Source organism: Colobus angolensis, unplaced genomic scaffold (assembly GCF_000951035.1).
Source record: "Colobus angolensis palliatus isolate OR3802 unplaced genomic scaffold, Cang.pa_1.0 Scaffold9, whole genome shotgun sequence".
NCBI classification, from domain to species: Eukaryota; Metazoa; Chordata; class Mammalia; order Primates; family Cercopithecidae; genus Colobus; species Colobus angolensis.
In genome coordinates this window covers 3,497,817-3,513,339 of record NW_012122931.1, presented here as the reverse complement: position 1 = coordinate 3,513,339, position 15,523 = coordinate 3,497,817, and the positions used below count along the sequence as shown (strand labels likewise).

Genomic DNA, 15,523 nt, shown 5'->3' with positions numbered 1-15,523 from the left:
TTTTCTTGATAGAAGGGCAGGGGGGTGCTGCTCTTTAGTTCTTGGATTTGAATTGCTGACATCCTCTTTTCCCTTTTTTTCTAACTATTTTGATTTGGTTTCTCATTGCTCAATGTCTTCTCTTCCTGTCTCCTCCTCTCTTTCTCCCTATTTCTGTTTGTTTGCCTCTGTTTTGCTCAGGTGGCTTCGGTGCTGCTCCAGTGTTTGGCAGCCCTCCTACTTTTGGGGGATCCCCTGGGTTTGGAGGGGTGCCAGCATTCGGTTCAGCCCCAGCCTTTACAAGCCCTCTGGGCTCGACGGGAGGCAAAGTGTTCGGAGAGGGTACTGCGGCTGCCAGCGCAGGAGGATTCGGGTAAGCCCCCTGGGGAGGGCCCTTGGGAACCCACATGCCAGTCAAAAAGCACTAGGGGCCTATACTCGTGCTCTGAAAAGAAATTTGACCATGAGCTGAAGGCCCCTTCCTTGAAATTGGTGAACAGCTCCCTCAAGGATTCCTGTTCCTCTCCAGGGTAAGACTCATTTCTTTTAAGCCAGGCTTTGTTGAATTCATGGGTGGACCTCAGCTGTGTTGCTGTTCCCTGGTATGAGAAATGCTGGTCATCAGAGCCCCTGTTCTCCTGCTGGGGCTAAAGGAAGGCACCAGCCCTGCCTTAACTACTACTATGTAGCCAAGAGGTACCCCCTTGTGGAGCTTCTGTTAGGAAGTCCTCAATGAATGGTTTCCACCAGATTCTTTCATCTTGGGATTATTCTGTGTTAGACCCATTGTCCTTGAACAAACAACTCCCTGTGTCCCCTGCTCCCCTGCAGCCCCCACAGTGAGTATTCAGTTCCACAGCTGCCCCCATGGGAAGATCCTGGATGATCAGGGATTTCGAAGCTGCTCTCATTGCCTCGTGTGCGTCTGCACTGGAAAAGGCCATGTTAGGGAGTTGCTTTTAAGGGCAGAATTTCAGTCTGGTTGCCAAAACCCCAAGGGAAAAACAATCTTCACCACACCACAACATCCCAATTTAAAAATTATACATGGGGTGACTACCAAGTCTCTCGTTCAAAGGAGGTGTTGATGCCTGAAAGTTCTAAAATGCCTCTCACCACGGTACTGGGCTCAACATGAGCTGAAGACTTGGGGGAGGGGAGATGATTTTGTCTAGGGGAATTGTAGAGATACTTGGGATCTGAGTCTTGGCAAGCTAACAGCATCTTTATCTTGAAAATAAACTGTAGTATGTTCTTACTCACACCCTTTCCCTTCATGCAAGATGCTGGAGCGCAGCAGCAAGAGTGTTGGCCTGCTGCTTCTCCTGTTTCACAGGGAGACTAATACCTTAGGTTTGCCCTCAGGAAACCCCAAGAATTAAAGTTAAGGAAAGCTTGGAAAGGACAGTTAGAGACCCACTTAGGCTGGTATTCTCAGAGGTCTTAATGGACGCTGTTCTCTGCAGTGATGACCTAGCACATAGTACCACAGAGTTGGTGGAAGGTTTGGGTTGACTGGGTATCTTGAGAATTGATTTATTTATTTGAAACCAGCTGTTTTCTTTACTAGTAGAAAAGTATCATATTCTGCCTTAGGGCAGCTCTCACACAAATCCTGATTGGCTGGTTAGTCAGTCCTAAAAAGGGTTAATACCAGGTGAGTTATTAAATCTCCATAAAAGCCCATTACCTTCTTCCAGGTCCCTGGCCATGAGCCTGTCTCCTACCCTGAAGGGCAGGCCTCTGAGAAGGGCAGGCTGTTGCTGATGAGGCCCAAGGCAGGAGGAGGAAGGGAGCAGCTGCTCCTGGGAGAAAGTCCAATGAGAGCAGATCCCTTGGCCACCTTTGTATGGAAAGAGCCTTGACCTCACCATTAAAAGTGAATAGGGCCGGGCGCAGTGGCTCAAGCCTGTAATCCCAGCACTTTGGGAGGCCGAGACGGGCGGATCACGAGGTCAGGAGATCGAGACCATCCTGGCTAACACAGTGAAACCCCGTCTCTACTAAAAAATACAAAAAACTAGCCGGGCGAGGTGGCGGGCGCCTGTAGTCCCAGCTACTCCGGAGGCTGAGGCAGGAGAATGGCGTAGACCCGGGGGGCGGAGCTTGCAGTGAGCTGAGATCTGGCCACTGCACTCCAGCCCAGGCGACAGAGCGAGACTCCGTCTCAAAAAAAAAAAAAGTGAATAGAAGGGTGGGAAGGGGGAGTTTTAGATACTTTTTCTTGCTTTGGGGTTGACTCTTGCCCCAGGTGCTGCCCCTTCTCCCAGAAACCACTGATCTATTTCCCTCACCTAGTCACCTCCAGACCCCAGAAGCTCTCGCCAACCCAGCTGAATTCCTCTGCAAATGATTCAAGGGGCTCTGGTAGGCCACACAGTGCCACCTTCTGTGCTGGACCGTATCTGGAGGGAGGGCTGAGCAAGGGTGCTCGGGGGATTGTCTCCAGGTGGGGCCAGCAGGGGAAAGAAAATGGTAGCCACTTTTACATTGTTTTGGATAGTAATTATTGATTCAGGAAACAAATACAAAATCCTGAATGAAACAACTTGGAAAAAGTAAATAGAATCAAGATCCCAAGAGGAGCTGAAGATACATAAATGGGAGCGGGGTGTGGGAGAATGGTCAGTAAGTGAGAAATGCTAAAATGATAGAATACGGCTTCAGGATTGTTGGAGGTAGAGCAGGAAATGTGTACTGCATAGTTCCCAAGTGCCCTGGTGTTCTGACAGGGGATGGAAACCAAAACACCGGCCAGGTTGGATTCGTACTGTAGTCCTGCTGCTTTTCTTCCCAGAGCAGAGAGAAAAGTTGGCCCTGGACGATAGCTCGTTCTCTCTAAAAGGCTGCTAGTTAGGCCCAGCCTGTCACCCTGGATCATGTGTGTCATGTATATTGAGATTTACGGCAGGGGGCTGAGGCTTGCAGATGGCCGAGTGGTGAGAGGCCCACTGACCTCGGCCTGTTTCTCACTGGAGCGCAGGTTTGGGAGCAGCAGCACCACATCCTTCGGCACACTCGCGAGTCAGAACGCCCCCACTTTCGGGTCGCTGTCCCAACAGACTTCTGGTTTTGGGACCCAGAGCAGCGGATTCTCTGGTTTTGGATCAGGCACAGGAGGTAAGCTGCCACAAGTTCTCCCTGCACAAGCACAATGGGTCCCTCTTGCCTTCTTCCCCCAAAGACATGAGTATGTTTTACCTGACCAGTCTGTTTAGTATTTTAAAAGCTGACCAGGCACGTGGCTCACGCCTGTAATCCCAGCACTTTGGCAAGGCGGGAGGATCACTTGAGCCTAGGAGTTTGAGACTAGCCTGGGCAACATGGCAAGACCCCATTCTCTACAAAAAATTTTAAAATTGGCCAGACATGGTGGCACACACCTGTGGTCCCAGCTACTCAGGATCCTGAAGTAGGAGGATCACTGGAGCCTGAGAGGTCGAGACTGCAGTGAACTGTGATTGCACCACTGCACTCCAGCCTGGGTGACAGAATGAGACCCTGTCTCAAAATAAATAAATACATAACATACTGAAAGTGGTTGAAAAAAAATTTTTTTTTTTTGAGACAGTCTTGCTCTGTTGCCCAGGCTGAAGTGCAGTGGCGCGATCTTGGCTCACTGTAAACTCCACCTCCCAGGTTCACGCCATTCTCCTGCCTCAGCCTTCTGAGTAGCTGGGACTACAGGCGCCCACCACCACACCTGGCTAATGTTTTGTATTTTTAGTAGAGACGGAGTTTCACTGGGTTAGCCAGGGTGGTCTCCATCTCCTGACCTCATGATCCACCCGCCTCAGCCTCCCAAAGCACTGGGATTACAGGCGTGAGCCACCACGCCCAGCCGAGAAAAAAAAAAACACATATATATATATATATATATCTCGTACCGATGAAGAAATACATATATTTTTTAGGTTTTAGTTAGACTTAGAACATTGTGTCATTTCTTACCAAAGAAATTACTGTGTTTATTTCCTCTCAGGATTTGAGAGGCCCAACATCATAATCGTCTTACTAGGTCTTGGTTTAAAAATCTAAGCCAACAGATTCAAAAAAAAAGAAAAGAAAGACGTAGAAACTTCACAGAACATCTCGCACTTGTATAACACTCTGCTTCTTCAGATGGCAGAATATGTGTCTTCCATTTTGTTCTTGCAATAAACTGACGAGGCACAGAATTTAGGTATCATTACAATCGTACCAATGAAGAAACAGAAACTCCAAGGAACTAAGTGATTTGCCTAGAGTCAGTCAGCAGCAGAACCAGGCCTAGAATCCAGCCATCTTGCTTCTCTGGCCCTCAAAAAGAAGAGGAAGCAAATGGATGGAAAAACAACCACAGCAGAAAAAACAAAAAAGTCTTCCTAATGAAATGAATCTGTGTGGTCCAGTGCAGTTAAGAGAGAGGCCAAACCAGAGACCCTCTGCCTACAGCTGGGACCGGGGAGGGAGGAAGAACCTAAAACACCAAGAAGATAACTCATAAAAAGTAAAGGATTTCTTCTGCCTTCTGGGGGATCTGAACAGCTCCAGACGACAAACTCAGAATAAAGGGGCTTCTGCCTGTACCTTTCCTGCCTTCCTGTAGGTGGGGGAGGCACGGAGGGCTTCCCATGAATGAGAAGCACAGGGCAGGCACTTAGCATGGGGACCACCTTCGTCTTTCGAGTGGATGCGTGCTTTAACTTCACTCTTCTTCTGCTTTTCAGGCTTCAGCTTTGGATCAAATAACTCGTAAGTATCCCTCTTTTTGAGTCTGACCCTAATTAAAAGCATGAAATAAGGTTGGAAGTGTGTGGATCTTGCTGGATTTGTACATTTTCTTTTCATCTTTTCCTGTTTTTAGAGTTTGTCCTGCAAGTGTGGGGGTTCAGCAGCAGGGTTTGGGTTTTGTGGACTTGCTCTTCTCTGTAGCAATATGACAGAAGGTGCCAGGCCTTGCCTTCTTAAGAGACGTGGTTCAAAGAGAAAAAGAGCAGCCTGCCAGTGAGCCGGGCCTGAGGGCAGCGCTGAGGAAATGCTGCTTCTGACTTCCCTTGGGGGTTTCTCGGAAGCCATGTGCTAACCCCTGGGCTCTGGACCATCACCAGGTCTCATGTGTTGATCTCTTTGCTTCTGTGTAGAATTTCATGGCGTTTAAAATTCAGTCTTAGCCAGGTGGGTGGTTCATGCCTATAATCCCAGCACTTTGGCAGGCTGAGGTGGGAGGATTGCTTGAGCCCAGGAGTCAAGACCAGCCTGGGCAATGTAGTAAGACCCCATCTCTACTAAAAATTTTAAAAATTAGCTGTGCATGCTGGTTCATGCCTGTGGTCCCAGCTACTCCAGAAGCTGAGGTGGGAGGATCACTTGAGCCTGGGCGGTCGAGGCTGCAGTGAGCCAAGATGGTACTGCTACACTCCAGCCTGGGTGACAGCCAGTCCCTATCTCAAAAGGAAAAACAAAACAAAACAAAACTGACAGGCACGGTGGCTCACACCTGTCATCCTAGCACTTTGGCAGGCCAAGGTGGGCAGATCACTTGAGGTCAGGAGTTTGAGACCAGCCTGGCCAACATGGTGAAACCCTATCTCTACTAAAAATATATATACATATATAGATACATACACACAAATTAGCCAGGCATGGTGGTGCATGCCTGTAATCCCAGCTACTTGGGAGGCTGAGGCAGAAGAAGTGCTTGAGCCCGAGAGGCGGAGGTTGCAGTGAGCTGAGATCACGCCACTGCACTCCAGCCTGGGCAACAGAGTGAGACTCTATCAAAAAAATAATAATAAAAACTCGGAGTTCTGACCTTTGCACACAGGCAGAGCAGCAGAGCCTGTGACTGCTCTGTGACAGAGCAGCTGACTCCACCACTCTCCTGTGCTTCCTTGCAGGTCTGTGCAGGGTTTTGGTGGCTGGCGAAGCTGAGGGGGTGTCAGCAGGCCCTTCAGTCCCTGGGATCAACTGCACCCTCAGCTGCTTCACCGAGAAATGCTGGAGCAGGCTGCTTAGACCGATGCTGCCATCAGAACACATACACCCAGAGAGAAACAACAGAAACCAAAACTCACAAGACGCGTGATTACTTGTTTTATATTTCACGTTGGGTTTTCCCTGCCACTATTAAACTTTCTGTACAGAATGTATGTGCGTTTTTTCAGATCACAGCCAAGGAGATAGCCCCATTTCTGTGGCCCTGAGAAGCCAGCAGAGCCTCCATCAGCCGGCACTGTGTCTTCAAGGATGGCATCCAAAGTCACCAGCGTCGGGTGTTGGTAAACAGCATCAAATGTGCCATGGTCTCACTTGGACCTAGCGCCCTCCACATAGGGAAGAGGTTGAAGGCTGGTGGGCCGTCTTTTTGAGGCCGAAACTTGGTTATCTCCTCTCCATGTTCTTTTTGCTGTTGTGTATCAGGACCATCCAAGGACACACTCTGAGATTGAGAAGAGGCACAGGAAGCCACTCATGCCAGCAGCAGTTGAGTTTCAGAAGCAGCCATAGTGCTTTTCAGTACAATAGTAGCCAGCGTGAGGCAGGACAGTGCTGTCCCTTAGCTGGCCTTGTCCGCTCATCTCCATGTGGCTCTTGGGTGCCATGTGTCCTACTCCAGAGAGGAGGGACCAGTTGCTTGAGAAGACAGCCTTTATATTCTGTATGTGGCAGTGACATTGGTAGCCACACCTACCCAGTGTCTGCTAACCACAGTGCAGATAGTCCTTGGGTAGACCCAGGAAGTGGGAAGACACTGCTATTGCCAGACAACACTAGCAGAACGGTAGTGGATTTGACAGCAGTGTTTGCTAGCTCGGCCCAGAGTTCATCACTGCAGTTCTGTTACAGTGCTTCTTTATCTTTAATGCAGTATCTTTGAGGCCTGTAACATCCTAGATAGTTGCCATCAAACAAGGACCGTCTCACATTGAAAACAGATGTAAGACTTTCTCTTTCAGACCCAGAATCTGACAGCGCTTTGGCTTGGGTCATGAGCAGGGGCGAGTTGGGAAGGGATTTTTTTTTTTTTTTTTTGAGTTTTACATATTGGCAGGTTGTTTTTTTTTCATGTTTTAATAAAAGTTTGACATGACATTAATTCATCATGTTGCAGAGAGTGTGACCTCCTTGGTTCTGATGGCTTAAGTGGGGACAGTAGACCATGGTGAGGTCTCCACCGTGTCACCACCTGGTCTGATGGTCCCCATCTTGCCTGTGCCCCAGCATCACCTGCAGAGTTCTTTGTCAAGTACACATTCCCAGCCTCCATCCTGGGGACTCTGGCTCCAGAGGACTCAGATAGAGGCTGGACACCCACCTGGCTTTGTTTTTGGTGATTTCTTAAGCTCGCAAGAAGAGGAATCTCATTGTATAGCACTGTTGGGTTTCGGAAATCCCTCCCTCAACCAGATGCCAGCAGAGCCAAGAGCTGAAATTAGATCCGTGGTGTCTCTGGATGACTGTCACCCTGCACTCTGTGCAGTTAGGAGAGGGAGGGGCTGTCTGTACGGTCCGTTATCTAGGGGCCCTGCCTCTCGCAAAGAGCTGGGGTCTCCAGAAATCTAATGTGTGCCCGTTTTGGTCCTTGTAGAATTGAAGAGCCTGACACCTTCTCCACCCTGTGTTCACAGGAGGCCCTCTCAGCCATGAAGTGGGGGGACAGTCCCCAGTGACATTCACAGCCAGTCACAAGGCATGTTTCTCCCACGTGGGCTCGTGCTAGTTTGTATACAGAGGCCATCTAGAGACAAAGGGACTCAAGCTCTGACAGGAGAGGCTCATGGCGGAGGGCTTAGCTTTAAAGGGAGAGACGTACTCGGAGGCGCCGCAGGCTCTATTCTGCCGTTGGCTGTCATCCTGCTGACTGACACCCAGGCCGAGCCGGTCTTCTAGCTACCCTTCTGCTTCCCCCTGGACACTCCTTTTTATAAATAGAAATGGTTCAGCCTCAACCCTTGACCTCAAATTCTCTGCGTTGATCCTCCATTGAGGTGGCATGTGACATCTCTCCATAAGGCACTATCAGCTGTGCTCAGGCAGATAACACCCCCACTCCCTGTCAGGCAGCAGCCCCGGAAGAATGTGCTACAGGCATGTGAGCTCCTCCAAGTTTCTTTTTTGGGTTCGATTACAGTGGTAGATGGCAGGGGTCAGCTTAGCCTGCATCCCCTGACACCCGAGCTGTCGGGATGTCCAGCTGGAATGCACAGTCACTCCCGCCTGCCCAGGGAGGAGATGGCGGGGCTTGAGCCGCCTCCAAATCAGGAGAGGCAAAGAGTCTGGATGATGACAAGAAGGGGCCCCAAGGATGCCCACGCAGCCCTTCTGGGACATGTGCTGCAGTGGCAGGCACAGGCAGTTTCATGTATGTTTCTGTTCCGCTTAACTCAGGAAAGGGGGGAGGCAGACTGCACGAGGTCGTGTTTTGCTTGGCTTTTCCGGACACACACACATATCCCACTGGTAATTGGTGCTTCAGATGGCAACACAGGGATAGAGGCCAAAGTAAGCTCCTCAGGGACAGGTAGAAAGAACCCCGGCTACACAATGACACAATCCCGGCCTCTCGTTGGGGCAAAAGTGTGAGTCCTGTGGCACGGTGACGTGGCTAAGCCAGTGGTCCCCTCCACGTGGCCCTGCCTACCTGTGAGTGTCCTGGTGCCTGCTTTCAGCTTTGAGTTCTCTGTGGCAGCCTCTAGAGAGGCTTCTAGGTCAGGTCTCTGGCATTACAGAGGGAGTGGACTGTGCAGGCTGCCCTCACTCTCACCCGCACCAGCTCTGTAACCAGATCGAGGTGCGTGGCCTCTATGTCTTGAGAGTTTTTCCCCTCAGTTGTAAAGTAGAATTCAAATACCTGGCTGGCAGGGTGGTGGTCCGGACTAAATGAGGTGTACCTGGCACAAACGTGCTTCCCAGTCTTGGTGATGCTGTTACGCTCACCCACAGGCTCTGGCCTGACATCCGGGTTAAATGGTCCCAAGTTGGTTCCCACTTTGACTTCATCTGGTTTGTGGGGTGGGGACATCTCCCGCCTGGCCTTCAGCCCCCTTATCAAACACAGGACCCCGCTGCTGGGGAGTGGTGCGGCTCTAGTGCAGCGCGCAGGCTTTCGTTGGAGATTCTTCATCAGGGCTGGGCTAGGCCCTTGAATCTATTTTTCCTAAAACAGTGATTTCCTAAAGCGCGTGACTCTTGTACAGGTGATCCGCGAACCTCATGGGCCCTCTGCTTTAATCTAAGGACAGTAGCCATAAATACCCACCCAGGGGGCATCTGAAACACAGAACCCAGCTCCCATGAACATGTTTATTTTGCCGTTAATCCAGGCTAAGGGATTTTACCTGAAATGATTGATAAGAAACACAAGTGCAAATTTAAGCTGCTCTCTGGCACCTGCTCAAAAAAGAAAAACCCTGAAAGTACAAGTGGGCCAAGTCACCTCCTTGCCAGTCAAACACTTTGAGCCCTCCTCTGTGAGTCCCCCTAACAGGAGGAAAGACCCTCCTTGCCCTCATCCCGCCTGGCAGCAGCTCACCCCACTTAGCTTCTGGACTGCCACTTAGTTATTTATTCTATTTAAATTTTTTTAGACGGAGTCTTGCTCTGTCACCAGGCTGGAGTGCAGTGGTGCAATCTGGGCTCACTGCAACCTCCGCCTCCCAGATTCAAGTGATTCTCCTGCCTCAGCCTCCCGAGTAGCTGGGACTACAGGCGCCCGCCACCACACCTGGCTAATTTTTGTATTTTTAGTAGAGACGGGGTTTTACCATGTTAGCCAGGATGGTCCTGAACTCCTGGGCTCAAGCCATCCGCCCTCCTTGGCTCGCAAAGTGCTGGGATTACAGGCGTGAGCCAGCGCACCTGGCCCCGTTTGTAATTTCTCTTAGAAGACCTGTCCAGTACTTCTCGACATAACAAAACTGACCCAGTTTCATGCCAGAGATGGGGCTTCTTGCCGGTACTTCCTCTGAGGAAGGTCGTGGAGCACCCTGGCTGGAAGGCAGGGACAGTAGATCTCCCATCGTGGGCTGCCAGCCGGTCGGATTCCTGTGTGTGCATCCCCATTGCTCTGCCTCAACATCACTCTCTACTTTTCTCCTGGGGAAAGAAGGAGGAGCAATTGGATGGAGGGTGTATCAACCCCCAAACTTCTGCCGTTTTCAAAATGTCTGCTATGGGAAGTTAGTATTCTAAAAAAAAAAGGGTGAGGGCTCTGTGGCCAAATAAGTTGAGGAAGAGTGGATGGAACAAAATTTAACATCTTTTTATTATGAAAAATACCTTTTTGAGCCATTAATATGCAAATATGTTTTGTGAATCAGTAAGAGGAAACAGTCTGCCATTTCCCAAATACATTTGCCTCGGAACCTTTCTCCTTGGTGTCGGGGTCGTTGGCACTCAGGCTGGGAACCGCTGCCTCGTGGATGTTGCTGGACGGAAGCACAGCTCACTTCCTGCTGGTTGTGTTTCTAACACACATTCCTTTTTTAAAATTGCTTTGTAATAGTAACAATTCACTGGATGTTTACAGCATGCCAGGCACTGACTATGCTAAGCACTTCACTGACATTTTCACATTTCACCCTGTGAGCCACATACTATAACCCACAGCTTTCAGAGGAGAAAATGAGGCTGAGCCAGGAAGCGGTTCGCCCAAGTCTCACAAGAGAATGAGGGGCGGAACCGGCACTGGGGCCCAGGCAGTGCCTCCCTCCCACGCCTGCCAGGCCCTGGCTGGCTACCATTGGATCTCCTGATTCTTCTCCAAGATACCTGTTCATTTCCAAAGAAATCCTGCCTGCTGGTGCCAGCAACATTGCTGAACCCCTTACCGCCCAACAGACCACCCTGTGAAAACAAGCTGGCCTTGACATCAGTCACAGCAGATACTCTGACACCATGAAGTTACCTGTCCCCTCTGCTTCCTCTCGCCTGTTTGTATCTGTGATCGTGATCTGTCTAAAACGGCAGCCCAGGGGGGCTGGACAGAGGCCGGGCCTGTCTAGCTTACGTTGGTGTGAACCACGCACAGATGGGGCTTTGCGGGTCCTGATGAGGACGCCAGGGTGGGAGCAGCTGGCTCCACACCCTTCAGCTGTGTCATCTGCCCTTCCTCTGCTGTCTCCTCCAGGGTCTGGCTTTGAGGCTTGCCAGAGTCCCACCAGAGGTCAGGCCACAGGCCCACTGAGGTGGCAGTTGCTGCATTGTTATAAATAGAAGCCCATCCACACCGCAGCCCCGGCCGGCCGGAGATTCTCTGCATTGTTTTCAGGCCTAGATTGCCAGCTGCAGAGGCCACAGGCAGGGGTGGGGGGAGCGAGTGGGCTGTGGATGGAAGGCGGGAGCCCCAGCACATGAGACAAGAGCTGAGCCTGGCCCTGGCTGGAGGTGACCTCACCTTGCTGGTATCTTGGCCCATGAGGGTGCAGAAGCAGCTTTGCTTTGTGGCCCATTGGATGTTGGCTTTCTCCACCTCGCCTAGTGCCTTTCCATCTGGAAGGCTACAAGGGGACTTGGCTGCCATGCAGCCCTCACAGTGCCTGCAGGCCCTCCTGTCTGGCCCTTCTCCATCTCCTGCCCCTCTCCGCGTCTCATCTCCCCGCGGTTCTCCAGGCCCCTCTGCACTTCTCTGCTCCCCAAATGGCCCATTCTGCTCCTCGCCACGGGACCGCTCCATCCTCTGTCCCTTCCTGCTCATCCTGCAGGTCTCCATTTAAGCGCCACCTCCCTCCTGCAGAGCCTTCCTGGTGGGCTGACCCGCTCACAGGCACCGGCTGCCTTTGTGTGCTCCTGCCCTGCTGCGCTGCTGTTTTGAGGCCTCCATCGCAATGGTAATTGATCGTGTAGTCCGTGGTTTCATTCATTTATCTAGTCCGTCCCAGCAACGGGCAGCTCTGTGAGGGCAGTGCCAGGACAGAGCAAGAGTCAGGAACTGTTGATAAATGACTCACAGCACGACTTCCTAGAAAGAAGCCAAGACTTGTTCAAAAGCCAGACCCCCGCAGGAGATGACAAGGGGTAGCGAGTATTCAGACAGCTCAAGGGCACAGGGCCAGCTAATGGCACCAGAGCTGCACAGCAAGACCAGGGCTCCCCCACCCTGCCCAGGGGTCCTCTGGGTCTCATCCCAGGAATGCACTAGGGCAGGGCAGCCAGGTGAGTGGTGAAGAGTGCAGACTGGGTGCAGGAGGCCCTGGGGAGGAGGCCATCCTCTGAGACTCACCAGCTGGAGCAAGTCATCCCATCCGCCCCCAGTGAAAATGGGGCAGGTGCCGTGTGCCTCATAGGGCAGGGCTTGCACGGGGCTCAGGGCAGAGCCTGGCACCGTCACTGCGGTGCTCACGGTGGCTTCCCTGCCTTTACAGGGAGAGACACAGGCCCCAGCAGACAGACCCCAGTGCTCCACGAAGTCTTCCCTGATCCCACAGCTGACCGGCAGCACTCACTTCAGGAATGGGGCTCAGGGACCTGCAAAGGTCCAGCCTGGGTGACAGAGTGAGACTGCAAAAAAAAAAAAAAAATCAAGACAGTAGACATCAGACAAGGAAGGACAGTGATCCCCAAGATTCAAGAAACTAATGAACAAGCCATATAATTGCCCCAGTTACCGCCTGGAGAAAGTGTCCAGATCACAGTGCATGGAAGAAGAGCCCACGAGGAGCCCGGCAGTCTCCCGGAGTTTACAAAGCAGATGACTGGGGAGGAGAGGGCCTCACACAGAGAGAACCCTGGACCCTTGCGGAGAGAACTCTGGACCCTTGCGGAGGGTCCTCTCGAGTATTCAACTGAGTACTGCTCAGTTTGGTACATGTGAGGAAATCCCGAGTCTGGAGAAGGAAAATAACATGAAAGGATTAGAGGCAAACTCTTCAGAACTCGAGGGCGAAGAATAGTGCCTCTTCCTGCCGGCCGAAGTGGAAAGCCTCATAAATCACTTCGCACTGGATACAGTGCTCAGAAACGTTTTGCCTCAGTGCTGGGAGCATATGAGTCCCACCCAGAAGGCCGCTTGGATCTCACAATGCTTAAAAGCAAGACCCAAACAAATCAAACGATTTCCAAGTAAGAGCCCAGAACAAAGCCCGAGGAGCGCATAGGAATACAAAAGCACCCTGTGATGGGCGGCTGTCAAAGGTAGAAAAAGGGCGGGCCCCGGTGCGCAGTGGCTGAGGCCATCGCCTGGGCTGCCTGGCCATCACAGCCCAACAGGTACCGCTGGACCAAGAGGTGGTGGCCCTGGGTGGCAAGGGCATCAATGTTTCTAGCAGTTTCTACAGAAACAAGCGAAAGTGCCTATCCTTCCCCTGCAAGTGGATGAATGCCAACCTTTCTGGCAGCCCCTACCACTTCCAGGCCCCCAGCCACATCTTTAGGCAGACAGCGTGGGGCGTGCTGTCCTTAAGACTAAGCGAGGCCTGCCGGGCATAGTGGCTCATGCCTGTAATCCCAGAACTTTTAAGCTGAGGCGGGTGAATCACCTGAGGTCAGGTGTTTAAGACCAGCCTTGGCCAAGATGGTGAAACCTCATCTCTACTAAAAATACAAAAATTAGCCAGGCATGGTGGCAGGTGCCTGTATCTAGCTACTCTCAGGAGGCTGAGGAGGTTGCAGTGTGCCAAGATTGCCCCATTGCACTCCAGACTGGGTGACAGAGTGAAACTCCATCCCCCCAGAAAAAAAAAGGATATAAAAAACCCTAAAGCAAGCACTAAAATAACACAACAAAGAGTTATAGCTAATAAGCCAACGAAAGGTATATAATAAAATCACAAAAACTCATCCAAATGAAAGCAGAAAATGAGGGAGATAAAAAGGAAGAAAGAGCAGATAGGAGAAAGAGAAAACAGTGAGATGATTGATTTAAAGTCAACCATATCAATAATCACATAAAACAGAAATGGTCCAAAAAAGCAAGACTCGGCTATATGCTGCCTACAAGAAACTAATTTCAAGTATGACACAAATAGATTAAAAAGAAAATGATGGGAAAAGAGTTATGCTAATGCCAACTATTTTTGAAAGCTGGAGTAGCTGTATTTATATCAGATAAAGTAGATTTCAGAGCAAAGAACATTGTCAGGGATAAACACGGTCATTTCATCATGTATCAATTCAGGAAGAGAACAGGAGTCCTAAGTGTTTCTGTACCTAATAACAGAGTTTTAAAATACATGAAGTGAAGCCATTAGAATTACAAGGAGAAATAGTACATCCAGAGGTTTCAACAGCCCTGTCTCAATCTTTGTATTTATTTATTTATTTTTTTGAGACAGGGTCTCACTCTGTCACCCAGGCTGGAGTGCAGTCGTGCACTCTCAGCTCACCATAACGTCCGCCTCCCGGGCTCAAGCAATCCTCCCACCTCAGCCTCCCAAGTAGCTGGGACTACAGGAGCACACCACCATGCCTGGCTAATTTTTGCATTTTTTATAGAGAAGGGTGTTTGCCCAGGCTGGTCTCAAACTCCTAGACTCAAGCAGCCCTCCCACCTCGGCCTCCTAAAGTGCTGGGATTACAGGCAGGAGTCACTGAACCCCACCCTGTCTCAAAAATTGACAACCCAAATAGACAGAAAATAAATCAGAATATAGAAGACTTGAACAATGCCCTCAACATACTTTGAACCTAACTAAGATTTGTAGAACACTCCACCCAGCGTCAGTAGAATATGTGTTCTTTTCAAGTGCACACAAATAGGAAGGCCATATTCTAAATCATAAAACAAGTCTCAATGACTTCAAAAGGATTCAACTTACACAAAATATGTTCTCTGACCACAATGGAATTAAATCAGAAATCAATAACAGAAAGACAACCAGAAAAATCTCCAACTATTTGGAGGCTAAATAACACATTATTTAAAAAAAGGAACTTAGAAAATATTTTAATGAAAAATGAAAACATAACATCACAATTTGAGGTGCTAAAGTAGTACTTGCAGGGAAATTCATAGCACTAAATGCCTATATTAAAATAAGAAAAAGTGCCGGGTGCAGTGGCTCATGCCTATAATTCCAGCACGTTGGAAGGCCGAGGTAAGTGGATCACCTGAGGTCAGGAGTTCAAGGCCAGCCTGGCCAACACAGTGAAACCCCGTCTCCACTAAAAATACAAAAATTAGCCAGGCATGGTGGCAAGCGCCTGTAATCCCAACTACTTGGGAGGCTGAGGCAGGAGAATCGCTTGAACCCGGGAGGCAGAGGTTGCAGTGAGCCGAGATTGTGCCATTGCACTCCAGCCTGGGTGACAAGTGTGAGACGCCATCTAAAACAAAACAAAACAAAATTAGCTGGGCATGGTGGTGCATACCTCTAGTCCCAGCTACTAGGGAGGCTGAGGCACGAGATTTGCTGAACCCGGGAGGCGAACGTTGCAGTGAGCTGAGATTGCGCCACTGCACTCCAGCCTGGGTGACAGAGTGAGACTCTGTCTCAAAGATGAAAAATCAAATAATAAAATAAAGAAAAAAGCTATCTTAGGAACTACAGAAAGAAAAATAATAAATAACAAGAAAGGAAATCATAAAGATCAGAGCAGAAATCAATGATGTAAACAAAACAAGACA

At 50.1% G+C, this 15,523-nt stretch overlaps 1 protein-coding gene across 3 annotated transcripts in view; it reads left to right on the top strand.

The window, feature by feature from the left end:
• NUP214 (nucleoporin 214kDa) overlaps positions 1 to 7,057 on the top strand; it is a 113,239-nt gene extending 106,182 nt beyond the window's left edge. For 2 of the 3 annotated variants that reach the window (XM_011931190.1, XM_011931188.1), the window contains exons 33-36: positions 181 to 352; positions 2,963 to 3,099; positions 4,689 to 4,713; positions 5,859 to 7,057. In XM_011931190.1, the coding sequence (XP_011786580.1) occupies positions 181 to 352; positions 2,963 to 3,099; positions 4,689 to 4,713; positions 5,859 to 5,892 (368 nt within the window). In that variant the 3' untranslated portion in view covers positions 5,893 to 7,057. The remainder of the gene's footprint in view (positions 1 to 180; positions 353 to 2,962; positions 3,100 to 4,688; positions 4,714 to 5,858) is intronic. The other variant, XM_011931189.1, reaches the window with a different exon arrangement.
• The last annotated feature ends 8,466 nt before the right edge of the window (positions 7,058 to 15,523 follow it).